The sequence below is a fragment of the Nicotiana attenuata genome, unplaced genomic scaffold, assembly GCF_001879085.1.
Source record: "Nicotiana attenuata strain UT unplaced genomic scaffold, NIATTr2, whole genome shotgun sequence".
Classification (NCBI taxonomy): Eukaryota; Viridiplantae; Streptophyta; class Magnoliopsida; order Solanales; family Solanaceae; genus Nicotiana; species Nicotiana attenuata.
The window spans coordinates 822,060-836,176 of record NW_017670336.1 but is presented as its reverse complement, the minus strand read 5'-3'; the positions used below and the strand labels follow the sequence as shown (position 1 = coordinate 836,176).

General features: G+C 36.4%; 1 protein-coding gene and 1 pseudogene across 2 annotated transcripts; both read right to left on the bottom strand.

Moving 5' to 3' along the window:
- Positions 1-1,099: 1,099 nt before the first annotated feature.
- LOC109238029 (uncharacterized mitochondrial protein AtMg00810-like) lies at positions 1,100-1,528 on the bottom strand. The gene has a single exon (XM_019404457.1). It carries the CDS (start codon positions 1,526-1,528, stop codon positions 1,100-1,102), a length of 429 nt encoding a protein of 142 aa, XP_019260002.1.
- A 1,712-nt stretch (positions 1,529-3,240) lies between these two features.
- Positions 3,241-11,690, bottom strand: LOC109238042 (annotated as a pseudogene). Its single transcript, XR_002069696.1, has 11 exons — positions 11,480-11,690; positions 11,278-11,374; positions 7,189-7,223; positions 6,984-7,043; positions 6,740-6,877; positions 6,551-6,626; positions 6,423-6,469; positions 5,889-6,223; positions 5,431-5,788; positions 4,564-5,149; positions 3,241-4,286 (listed from the first exon to the last, which is right to left on the bottom strand). The product of XR_002069696.1 is annotated as a polygalacturonate 4-alpha-galacturonosyltransferase-like (transcript).
- Between the last annotated feature and the right edge of the window lie 2,427 nt (positions 11,691-14,117).

The following is a 14,117-nucleotide window of genomic DNA, read 5'->3' as shown; positions in this document are numbered from 1 at the left end:
ACATGGGGTCAGTTGTACACATACTACACTTCTGCACCTTGCGTGCAAATTTTGGATGATGATGTTGCTGTGTATGACGGAAACTAGCATTGAAGACGTACCTGCATTCCAGTTACAACTACCTCTTGTTCGTGGTAGCTCTAGACTTATGAAAATTTGTCTATGTACATTCGAATAGTTGATGTATATATTTCATACTAGCTTTATTAACTCTAAATCTTAGAAGCTCATGATTTGTACTACCAGTCCTTGGAAAATGTATAAGTTTCAGATATTTTATCATTTATTTGTCTTAATAAATCTCATTAAATTGGATGGTTGTTAATTGGCTTACCTAGCGGGTTGGGTTAGGTGCCATCACGACTAGTTGGATTTTGGGTCGTGACACCTGTGAATAATGATCATTGGAGTGATGCAAGATGTTATCCAAATAGTATTGAATATGTTATATTTAAAGCACAAATGACCACAAGACACGATGAAGACAGTGTCTACTTTTAAACACAACAAGAAGCAGGGCGAATATGAAGAACTAAAACTAAGAAGATGACTTAAAGAAACAAATATGCAAAGAATTCAATTAATTCTGTAGAAACACAGGTTCTTAAAACGTATCATAAAAAGAAAACTGAAATAGATCATGACCCTACTTTTAAGTCATGGAACTGACCATGATAACTGACTCCTAATAGAATTGAAAATACAAACTGCAGGTTCCAAGTCGTTGCTTCAGGAGCTCGAACTGGCTGACAAGAAGAGATTTCGTAAACACATCTGCTAGTTGATCTTCAATTTTGCAGTAAACAAGAATCACTTCTCTATTTTTTCTGCACATCCCTCAAGAAAAAAACTTAATGTTGAAGTGTTTAGTCTTCCCATGGAACACTGGATTATGTGAAATAGCTATTGCAGCTTGATTATCAACGTGAATCTATGTATTATCTCTTTGATCCATATGCAAATCACATAGTATTTTTCTCAGCCATAAGGCTTGATTTACTGTCGTTGTTGCTGCAATGAATTCAGCCTCTACAGTGGATTGTGCCACAGTTTCTTGCTTCTTGGAACACCAAGAAAAAATTCATGTTCCTAGGCTGAATCAATATTCAGATGTACTATTCATATCGTCAAAGGATCCAGCCCAATCACTGTCTGAGAATCCATACAACTTGAGATTCTGACACTTCTTGAATTTGACACCATAGTCGACAGTACCTTTAATGTATCTTATAATTCTTTTTGCTGCTTTCAAATGCTTTTCAGTAGCACAATGCATAAATCTAGACAAAAGACTTACAGCAAATAGAATATCCGGCCTTGTAGCAGTGAGATACATCAAGCACCCAATCAAGCTTCTGAAATTTCCTTCATCAACTTTATTAGTCACGTCCTCTTTGCTTAACTTTTCCTTTGGATTCATAGGTGTACTTGTTGCATTGCAGTTCTCCATGCCGAATTTTTTAAGTATCTCCCTTGCATACTTCTTCTGGCAAATAAAAATTTTATCAGAACCTTGCTTGATTTCCATTCCCAGAAAGTATGTCATTAGCCCAAGGTCTGTCATTTAAAAAAATTGCATCATTTCCTTCTTAAATTCTTCAACTAGGCACGCAATGTTCCCTGTCACCAAGAGATCATCAACATAAAGAGAAACTATAAGAAGATCAGTTCCCTTATGTTTGACATAAAAGGTAACTTCAGACATACTTCTTGCAAATCCCAAACTCAACGAGTGTTCATCTATCCCGCTATACCAAGCCTTTGGAGCTTATTTTAAGCCATAAAGAACCTTTTTAAGAAGACAGACTTTTTCTTCTTGTCCTTGCTCAATAAAACCCTCTGGCTACTCTATACGGATTTCTTCCTGCAATATACCATTAAAAAAGGCGGATTTGACATATAGCTGGAACACCTTCCAGCTTTTTTGTGCTGCTACTACTAGAAACAATCTAATAATATCCAACAACAAAAGTGTCTGAGTAATCAACACCAAAAATCTGGGCATATCCCTTGACTACAAGCCTAGCCTTGTGTTTGTTGATAGAACCATCAGAATTAAGCTTGGTTCTAAAAACCCATTTTACTCCAATGACCTTCCTATCCTTTGGCCTGTCAACTAACTCCCAGATTTTGTTCTTCTTGATTATTAACATCTCCTGTTCTATAGTATTTCTCCAATTTTTATCTTGAAGTGCTTCCTCTGCCCAGCAGGTTCACAGATTGCCACATTACTTTGTTGGAAGATATTAGAAAGCAATTTTGTACCGAGATTTGAGTTTAACTTCTGTTATTTATCATGAATCTTGTAACTACATGGCAACAAGATTATACCATTACACATGAATGATTGATGTGGTCGTTAGCATTACCAAAGGGTGTTGATAGAGATCATGAGTATTCTAATCCGCTGATCAAAGGTCCGAAATGCACGAAAAGATCGAACGGTTACCAAAATGTTTGATCAGAGGGTATGCAATGGACCCGCTAGTTGATAGGCAAAAGCAATTAGTAAAGTTGTTAGAGACACGTGGAGTGCACGTGGTGGAGGAATTTCTTGAAATAGAGTACGATGGTGCTGAGATATTTGATCCTCAAATTGCCCAAGCCTTTTATGACTTGGTCAAGGATTTTGTTAATGCTGCTAGTACTTAAGCATTTGACAGCAATAATGCAGGCAAATAAATCAAGCTTTAAGAATGAGATCGACGATTCTAAGTTCTTTTTTCATTATTTGGAAAGACTTTTACGTCTCAAATCTATCTACTATTATAGAATTCATTAGGTACTGAAGCCACCTTTTCATGGCAAGATCACAAGTGAAAAGTACACAATAAGTAAAGGCATAATACAACCTAGACATTGGACAATAATCGAGATTCAACTAAATTAGATACTTCTGAAAGTATGTTGGATCCATCACAACTTAAAGTAAATATTGCATAATCCTCTCCTCTGAAAATTAAGAATATGTAGGTGCTAATACAAAAAAAAAAAAAAAAAAAAAAAAAAAAAAAAAAATGTAGGTGCTAATACTGCCTTTTAACGGTATCATATTTCACACACAACAGTTCTCTTAGTCTACTCAGCCGCTGGAACAGTTCATTATTCCTGTTCTGGTAAATGAAGTAAACACAAGCGATAGTGAGCCTATTCAAGCAGCCATTCTATGCAGTAGTGGATGTAGCTTTTGACAAAAAAAAAAAAAAAAAAGTGTAACCACTCATGCATAGAAAGGACCCATAAGTTATAACCTTGTGTAACAAGTTGAAATAAATAGATCAGAATCACATCACAATATTTAGCACAGAAAAAAATATCATGATCTATTTAGCACAGAGGGAAAAAAATCAAAGATATGATATAGCTTGAGAAGACAAACCTCAAATCTAATCCAGAGGATATCTCCTAATGGAACATGAAACATAAAAGGGCATTCTGGTGCACTAGGCTCCCGTTACACACGAGGTCCCGAGAAGGGCCAGACCACATTGGGGTCTTAGGTACGCAGCCTTAACCTTGCATTTCTTCACGAGGTTGTTTCCGCAACGAACCCGTAACCTCCTAGTCACATAGTGACACCTTTTATCCTTGCGCCAAGGCTCCTCTTCAGGATCATGAAACATAAGAAAAAACTATATTCCTTCAACTCCAGAAATGCAAAAGACAGCATCGTCTAAGTGGCTAAACTTGCAAGAACCGCTTCGATATAATTCAACAATACACTCCAGTTATTGTTCAAAGAAAACACTGTGAATCAGAATATTACAAACTCTCCTTCACCCTAATCATATATCTCCATGCAGAAAGGATTGGTTGCTGGTGAAAAAGACAGAAGACATCAGAACTGAAAATCGAATACAAGTGAATCAGGAAAAGAATAAGGAATCAGGGGGGTTGTTTCACAATGGAGACAAGAGCATAGCTGTATATGGAGCTCTTCAGTCAAGACGGTCATAGAAATGTGACCACGCAGAGCAGACCAAACTGCACTTTCAAAATTCATCACTCCTTCATTCACCTAGTTTGCAGCTGCGAATGTATGGATGATCAAACTTAATATATTTGGTCCAGTATGATCTGTACTTTGTCATTGCCAACTCTAGCCATGGTTTCATGTTCCCATTGTAGTGTATCACAGCTGCATTCTCAATTTCTGACCTATCGATGCTTGGGCTGTAACCCAAACCTAGAACATGCCATGACTTATCCAGCGGATGTGTAAGCCCGTAAAATGTCATTAGCCCTGGAGGTAGTGTCCCTAGCTTCCAGAGGACCCGATCTTCATTCTAATGCAAATGCAGAAAAGAAACAATCAACTCAGTAAGATCCCTTGAAAATTAAGATTCTTCTACAAGTGGGGTATCGGAGAGAAGCATACTAACAAATTTCTCTCAAGTAATCGATCTCTATATTGGTGTAAAGGAACATAAGATATATGCTATAATCAAACATTCTGAGCCAACATAAAATAAGTTTCACATAATGAAACTCAGTGTAGAGGTACCAAAACAGTATGTAAAAAGTAAATATCATAGGTGGAAAGGAAGGCATAAGATCTCTCACCATGTTTTGCCACTTGTGATAAATACCAGTTATATCTCTCTTCTTCCACTCCTTCAGATCAAAGATGTTCATCCCATATGCCCACCCGCAAGCATTTGGATCAAAGTTTTTGGCAATGAGGATTTGAAAAATTTAGATACTTGTCAAAACGGTGAAAACTCTGACCACATGTTTCAACAGCACCATTTACTTTTTCATGAAGATTTACAGACCATAGTCCCGTCAGGTCTTTCTGAACAACAATATCATCATCAAGAAAAAGGATTTTATCTAATTTGGGATAAATCTGAGGGAGATAAAATCTGAGGTGATTGAGCATTGAAAGATACTTGGGGTTCCGGTACTTCAAATTAGAAGAACCAGCTGATAGCGTGGTGGAATGTGCACCCTTGAAATAGTACTCCTTCATAGCAGCAGATTCTAGCTGCCGTAGGACAGGACAGTATGAAGAATTAAGCCACTTGAACTCGTCGACATTTTCAACATGGATTGTAGCTTTTCCAGGAGGGTTCAGCAAGAACCACATATTCATAGCTCCAAAATTCAACTTATCAGTGACAAGATGAAATACATGTTTTGCTGGTTCCTGCAAAACAACGAGTGGTATTTTCAACAATCCAAAAATAGCTTCTAAAATGTAGCCAACATGCTTTCTGGTGATGTAACTATCAGAAACATATAAGATCTTTAAATATATAAAAGCATAAGACTTATCATGCATTTAAGAAATGTTTGTAATTGTTACCAAGGATTGAACATCATCAATTGATATCAAATAAAAGTAGAAAGTCTCTCACGCATCCATAGTAAAAACAAAAAACTGCAATGTGGATAATGGTCTGGATAATCCCAAACAAAATTCCTTACCTTAGCATTCATGATAGTTGAGTTGACAACTACTGAAGCGGCCAAAACATTGTCAGAGAATAGGGCATAATGGAAAAGACTAGGATTTTCCAGATTCTCACGTCTAGGGAACTTTCTTTTTTCAGGAGGGAGGAGGTAATAATCAATAGTCAGACGCATGGATAAGCAGTGGATACCATTTGGAATGGTCTTCGCAGCTAATTGGCTCAAAAAAGTGCTCTGCCTCTTCAAACTTCTAACATGCTCATCGGCAGATTGCAGCGTTGCTCTCAGCTTCCCCGTAACAAGCTTGCAGTCATAGAGCTGCTCTTTAGCTTTTGAAAGCACTTGGCCCATTGATTTAATCTTCTCATGTGCACTATTTGAACACAGGAACATGAATGAGTTAATCTTTCCTTTACAAAACAGGGACAAATGAACAATGGTCAAGTATCCAAAGGTCAACAAGAATTTGCTACCTGCGAGTTAGATCAGCATCAGATGTTGCTTCACCTAATGCGTGCTGACTTTCTTTAAGCTGATTCTGTAACTCTTGAGCCAAGCCAATCTTTTTCTTCGTTGTTGCAATGCTTATATACACCCTTGCCATAACCATTTGGTCTCGCATCAAGCGTACCTTTGAATCAGTATTCTCATTTTCATTCTCTTTCCTCCATATGCTATACTTCCCCAGCACAGCAGAGTCAACTGACTTAGAGCGTTCAAGGGCAGCATTTTCAAGCTTCACAGTTACATCATCATCTTGTTTTACTAAAGCAGCATCATGCTTTTCGCGTCTCCTCTCTCTCAATTGCTGCATAGCACTTGAAAAGTTATACTACTACCACAACCAGCTGAGGTATACAAAAAGGGGGGGGGGGGGGGGGGGGTAGGAGAGAGACAGAGAGAGTGAATTGAAACTGAATTCTCTCTCTCTCTCTCTCTGCTGAGTGCTGATATCGGAAGTGCAACAAAAGTAAATGCAAGTATAAAGTGGCTGATAATGATAGTACCCTTCTGGCCAAAGTAGCAGGTGCATCCAAAAACTGGGAACGATCATCTGCTTGGAAAAAAGTATATCTAATTATTCATACATTTGTGAGGCACTCAAAAGTTGCCAAGATCTGAACAAACTATTTACCATCTACAAGACCATCCTGTTTGCCTCTGGAGATCCCCGTTTTGACATACGCAGCTATCTGATTTGGCCCATTTCCCTGTGATACATCCAACACGATAATAAATCAGCATCTTGCGAGTTAGATTATTTTTCAGCAATAACTAATGGGAATAAACAATATCCAAGCTTGAGAATGACTCTCATTCCGACCTCAACATTATTAGTATTGCTCTTGGCCAAGCTTTCTTCACCGACAGATTGCCAGAATGCAGACAAATTCTTCTTTCTGAATGAGTCGAGACTGAAAGGTCCTAAGTCATCTGCACTGGCTTTGATGACATCAAACACCTAAAATATGCTCAATTACTGAGAGTTGAAAACTATTCTATTCTAGAAGGAGACCAAAAGGAGTGCTAAAAACTCAATTACAAAAATCAACATATTAGAAACTTGCCTTTGTTGTCAACAAAGGTTTAATATGTTGCAAAGCAAGCCTCTCTCTCGAGTCTAACTCCTGCACCAGGACGAATTCTTCTTTTGATGATGATAGCAGGACTAAATTTTTACTCAACTACAATCAGCAACTTGGATCCTAATGTACAGTTAATACAAACAAACTTGGATCCTAATGTACAGTTAATACAAACAAAGCCGGATACCTGTTTACTTGAAGTGGTTGAAAAATCATTATGATCTGTAAAAGGAACATAAAGTTGGGTTATTACATATTATGCAACCATAGGAAGGATATTGTAAGTGAGACAACTAAATATTATGTGTGTGGGTGGGTGGGTGGGTGGGTGTGGGTGTGTGTGTGAGAGAGAGAGAGTTAACAAATACATCACTAAGTGTTTTGGCATACAAAGATTCCACTCAATACCCACTTTGAACCACCACTAAAGGCACCATTACCTTTTCCACTATGAGATGTGCTCTGGCGACAGTAAAGTGGTGCCAGTTACTCAAACAGTGGTTTTAAAGTGAAAAAGGAAAGTGAAAAGGTCCATGGGGCTTGAAGCGTATGTTTCAAAATGAAGCGTGTGTTCTTTTGGAGTGAAGCGCATAATTTGGGAAAAATTAAAAATACCCTAACATATATGAACTTAGTAGTATAATAAAATTACGATTATTATCACAAATTTCAGCATCAGATATACAATAATGCTGATAGCCTGATACAACTCCTCAAAGTTGAGATTCAGAGAACAGCTACTTTTCGTTTGCATCACTTTGCACGTCATTGTTTGAACTTTGAAGCACATACTTCTTCAAAGCGCATGGCTTCACTCACGAAGGGTTAACCCCTTGCTTCGTATCATTTGATCGCTTTAAGCGATGCTTTTAATAACACCACTCAAACATCGAACCGAGTTACTGCTTCCATTCCAAAACTACAATTTACCTACTTTCTGCTCAAGAACCCAATTAATTAAGTTAATATATTCTTAGTATTTTGGGAGCATTTGACATAGCGGAAAATGTTGTTCCACAAAAATTATTATCCCTTGAAAAAATTGTATCTTGAAAAATCATATTTGTGATATATGGTAGTCATACAAGGTTCAACTGGTTCCCTTACCTTACATTAGTTATAAAAAGAAAGGTGTATCCAGTCCCAACTCCGATAAAGGAGGTTCGCCGTAAGATGATGGTCATAGTCTAACTTTGAGGAATTTACCAAGTATCGATTTGGTTGGGACATGCCTACCTAGACACACTACATCAGCACCCAGGTGCAGTGTTAGATGCAGTGTTAGATGAGCAAGGAGTTTCGTAACATCATAGCCTAAGTGTGAGGGATTATTGATATGAATTTGAATAAAGTGAACTGAACACATAGTTCATACAACAAAACCCCAAATAATTTTAGATTAAGACATAATTGATTATTTTGATTGTTTTTGGTTTGGTGAGAAGAAGACATCTGTTGTCAGCGTGCTTCCAATTCATTGTATAGTGAAAATCAGACAAATCGACCTTTTATTTGAATTTTCTAGCAAGTGTGACAGTCGGTTAAAAGAACATTTTGCATCTTTCTATATTGTTCAAACCACTTTACTCTTTCTTTTCTTTTCTTTTTGCCCCTTCTCTGATCAGGGTACTTAGATTTGGCACCAAGGAGATGATACCCCTATTCTTAAAGAACACAAAGGAAAAAACACCTGAAAAGAAATTCTATCCAAGAATTCACAAAAACCATTATGATCCTTTAAAGAGCATTCTCAAGTCCATTTCACCTTTAGAGTTTAGTCAAACAAAAACATATGAACGTAAAACTAAACCGAAAACTCTGCATCATGAACCGCTCAAGATTGCATATCAGCTAAGTTGGAACAGCACAATCTTTTTGCTTCTTTATTTCAACAGTGTTCACTTATCCCAAAAAAGGGGCATATCAGCTAAATCCATAGGAAGAGCTAAAAAACAGCTTTTGACACAGACATGTAATTTTCTTCTATTTTTTTCCTAATCCTCTCATAGTAGGTGTTAATATCCCAGCTCTATGAAATCAAGAAATCAGAGGAGCAGCATAATAAGCAAAATCAAATTCTCCTAATGCATCTATCAACTATAAAAAAAGGTAATAAGAGCCAAAAGCCAATGTTATTGTCATGTAGACACTTCCACAATTTTAACATCTTAGGTATAATGAGGCGGATGTGGAAGTGAGGCTTGATACACAAGTCATTCCCAAGAGAGGAAGTTTCAAGTATCTTGGGTCGGTAACCCAAGGTAATGGGGAGATTGAAGATGATGTCACACATCGTATTAGGGCGGGACAGATGAAATGGTGGCTAGCATCTAGAGTCTTGTGCGATAAGAATGTGCCACTAAGACTTAAGGGTAAGTTCTACAAAGTGATTGTTAGGCCGACTATATTGTATGGTGCGGAGTGTTGGTCAGTCAAAAACTCTCATGCCCCGAAGATGAAAGTAGCTGAAATAAGAATGCTTAGTTGGATGTGTGGGCATACTAGGAATGATAAGATTAGGAATCAAGATATTCAGTATAAGGTGTAGTGACCTCCGTGGTGGACCAAAGGCGGGAAACGAGGCTGAGATGGTTCGGGCACGTGAAGAGAGATGCATAGATACCCCAGTGAGGAGGTGTGAAAGGCTAGACATGATGGGTTTAAGGAGAGGCAGAGGTAAGCCTGAGAAGTATGGTGATTAGGTATGACATGGCTCATCTTCAGCTTACAGAGGACATGACCCTTGATAGGAAGGTGAGGAGGTCGAGAATTAGAGTAGAAGGTTAGTAGTAGTCGAGCGTTTTACCTTTCCTTGTTTGTTGTTCTAGTATTATTCTCGTATTTCCTTATTCTTAGACACCTGATGTTGTTACAGCTTCTTTTCTCATGTCCTCTTAGCTATCGTATTTCCTTTAAACTATTATGATTTTGTGATCCTTGAGCCGAGGGTCTATTAGAAACAGTCTTTCTACCTGCACAGGGAAGGGGTAAAGTCGACATATACACTACTCTCCCCAAAACCTACTTGTTGGATTATACTAGGTATGTTGTTGTTGTTGAAGATATAATGTTGGCTTACGTTAACCCAGCCTAAAGATACTCTTATCTATTGTCTATTTTAGGTCGAGCACACACAATTTTCTCCCAAAAAACTCACACCGTTAAGAGTATCAGTACACTTTATATATTGCTTCTTTTTTTAATCAACTTTCAATATGGGACTCTTTTCGCACACTCAACAATCTCCCCTCGAATTAAGTTGCATATGACCCATCACCACAATTCCTGGGCTTATCTGGGGATTCAGTGTGCAACCCACATCATCCAAGTACTTATGGCCACCAAAGCACACAATCTTCTTTTTTCTGTGTGCATCCCTAAGCTAAAGGTAAAAGTAGTAAACCGGCCCATAGACGGGCAAATCAGTAAGTTGGGCTTCATGCTATCACTCTGATAACTCTATACTCGTTGCACCGAACAATTGGCTCTTATACAATTTGATGAGCTGAAGTCTAAACCAGCCTAAATACACTCTTAACATGTGTGATACTGTCCTTTTTGATCCAATCCCCCACGATTTTATCCAAAAAGCCCCACACTATTAAGAGTATCACTACACCTTATATGTTTTTTTAATCAACTTCCAATGTGGGACTCTGTTTGCACACTCAATAATATAATAGTAAGGAAACTTTATTGATAGTTTGTATACTTGAGGAACAGTGCATTTTTGGTATTCCATACGATATTTTTAAATTAAGGACTCGAGGAGTGTGTCACTATAAAGAACTTTATAGACTCGTTATCCACATTTAGCTCTAATCCATACATTATCCAATTAAAATTAATCCCCTACGTCTTCGGTCTAGCGATAAGAGTGCAGTGCGTGATATGTGGGTTTGACGCATGTTACGTGCTCAAATCTTGCTCTAGACAAAAGCATGGTGTTTAATTAGAGAAGGGTAGAGGGGCGGGCCATTATCCGACGAGTTTCGAACCTTGTGCACTCCACTAGTCCTAGGGGATTTCTCAGTTATCAAAAAACTACTATCCAACTAAAATTAAAAAATTAAGTTAATCTCACCAAATTCAAATCAATAAACTCAATGAAAAGAGTTTTAAAACACTTTGGGTCTCTTCACAAATCTGAATCAACATTCAAACCTAATGTTGAGTACTAACATCACTACAAAAAATTGAAGATAAACGAAAACCCACAAGTTTAGATTTATTCATTTGAACAACTAACCCCGCAATGTGGAAAATATACACTAACCAATTGAAGTAGAGCTGTACAGGCCCAGAAAGGAACAGAACACGAGAACCACAATAGGATAGCCTACACCCGATAATCCCCTCTTCAATGCCATATCCTGTTCACATAAAACAAAAACGAAAAAAAATCTCATATACAAAATGTTACCCAAATTAGATTATGTACAAAGAAAGTGAAATAGAGAGATACATCGGAATATTACAGAGTTCTCCTGCCAGAAGAAGTTCATTACCCAAAAAAGAAAAAACAGGGAATCTGAAAATGGAATGCCTGGGTGCCTTAAACAACAATGTAATTATAACATCGTGCCCGATAAAAGGAAAGAAGGGTCTTCGAGAACCAGAAAAGGGAGAAGAAGGAATGAGAGCGAATCTGAGAAATTGAGTGAGAGAAAATAGAGAGATCTTTTTCTCTCTTTCCTTGCATTTTCAAATATTTTTGTTTTCTGGTTAAGAAGTTTTAACTGTAAAGACGGCACGACGCCGTTTGTTGGCTTACGTATAGCTGAAGCTTATATTCACGTGAACTACTTGGGATAGTTAAATGGGAAATTAGTACCAGTTATGTTCATTTATAAGTAACTCATTGCAAAAATTGACCAATTGATAAATTACTAATATTAGCCAAATTAGCCAATCATCTATTTGTAACAAAAAAATATTAAATTTTTGCTTTGTTTGAGTGGGTGTTATTAGAATAGATTGGGCACAACTTAAGGAGCTTAAATCTCAATTTTAGGATGATTTGTTGAAGTTTTGAGGTAGTTTGAATTGAAAATTCGAAGTAAAAGCTGAACATGAAAAAAATGATATGTGTATCATTTGTGTATCACATATATATCAATTGTGTATCACATGTATATCCATGTATACCTGTGTGTGAGATACATGCGTGATACATGTTTGATACATGTGTCGCAAAAGACTTTTTTGAACTCGATTTAATTACAAATTTTGATGCAAAACCAGTCAAATCACCTCCAATCTTCCTCAAATTTGTATATTGACTTATCTATATATTTTCAATGAATTTCAACTATACCCATTGAAAAAGTTCCTTTTTTATTTAAATTTTTGGAATATTGTATAGATTTATGTATTTTATCACCTTATTTGCTATCCCGTCCATGAAAATTCCTTTCCGTCATGTATCTAATGTTGCTAATCATTTTTAAAAATATGAAAGGTGATTTTTGCATGTGATTCTTTGAGAGAAAGAACCCTATTATTTGGTTTTTCAATTTTTGTTGGCTGGTTTTAGTAAGTCTATGACTAATGGCTAGAGGTTGATAAGTTGAGATTTATTTGGGACATTTGTGTAAGTTTCCCTAGTTAAATAGATTCCTTATGAATAAATTCCTGCATTATTAATTAGATTAAGAGGAAAATAATGTACACCATGAAACGTGAGTAATTTCTTTTTTTAATAAAGGTGATGTTTGGGCAAGTTTACATTTATGTATTAGTTATTTTGTCAGCTCATCAGCAGAGATATTGAGTATTTTTGTCACCCAAAACTTTGATAGATAAAAAAAAATTATCTAATTTATTTTGTCTCTATAGGAATTTGAACGCAGATCTCAATGGTTTTCAACTTTATCGACGGAAACTTATGCACCGGGCTGCCTATAAATCATTCTTTAATCATTCAAGATACCATATTTTGTGGTAAAATCATAATTTAATCTGATGAATCCATAATTCTTGAATCAATGAAGAAGATGTTAAATGTAATAAATATACATATCATAATAATCATCTTTTAATAAGCCTTTCTATAAGAGTACGAGTTGTTTAATATTTGAAATTGAATAATTAAAAATTAGTCGATTTAGCATTGATGGATGCCGTATATGTTTGCCACAATCTTGCTTGTGTAAATTATTGTGCTATAAGCCAATTAATTACTTGACTGCTTGGCACAAATTATAACAAATCGAGAGATGTCAATTGGGGCAGGGCGGGGCAGGGCAAACCCTAAACGATAATCATGCATTTACAATTTACTTTTATTGAGAATAATAATTTTTGTTTTGTCTAGGGGTTTGACATGGACCCGACTAACTTATTAAAATCAAAAGAAAAATACAAGCAAGGTGAAAGAGACGTTACCTTACCAATCCTAATGAGAATAGGACATACCTTATCCTTTATAAGCATAAAGAAAATAGGAACTAGCTAAAATCAAATAATCCTAGGATCAACCCAGAGTTTATAGCATATTTTAAGATGATATTAAATAAGATAATCCTAGTAAAGTGCAAAATAATAAAACAAAGAAACAATTCAAGCTAATAACTAATTCAAAATTCAGTAATGCCATCGCCGCCAGCAAGCAATTATCAACTGTGTGTAGTGTAACCATAGTCTAATTATCAACTACAAAATTGGCTAAAAGGTCAGCTAACTCATTGCCTTTCTCTATAAATATGTGAAATTTTGAATTGAAACTCCATTACCTGAAGGCTGAAATAGATTATGAAAAAGGATACGGAAAATTTAACTCAAACTTACATAGGTTTATGACAATTTTACATTTGAAAAATAAGATAAGATAGTGTTTATAGGAGAAACAATTAGTTTTATAGCCTACTTGCATAGATTTTCACACTTTTGGCATGTTAAAGAAAATTTGGCATGTTTGAAGTGATGAAAATGGTCCTTAATGTATAGGGGCTGCTTTAGTTTGGTCCTTGATATATCACTCTTGATGGATATTGTCCTTAATGTATGTAAAAAGGTGATGTATTTGGTCCAAAGCCCTAAATCTAACAGAATTTTGTAAAAGGACTGTTAAATTTAACATTTTGGCTATGTGCACCTCACGTGAGTTTTGCCGAA

What these genes read in the sequence shown, in the direction of transcription:
- LOC109238029 (XM_019404457.1), bottom strand. Translation starts at nt 1,528, where the DNA reads ATGGAAATCAAGCAAGGTTCTGATAAAATTTTTATTTGCCAGAAGAAG.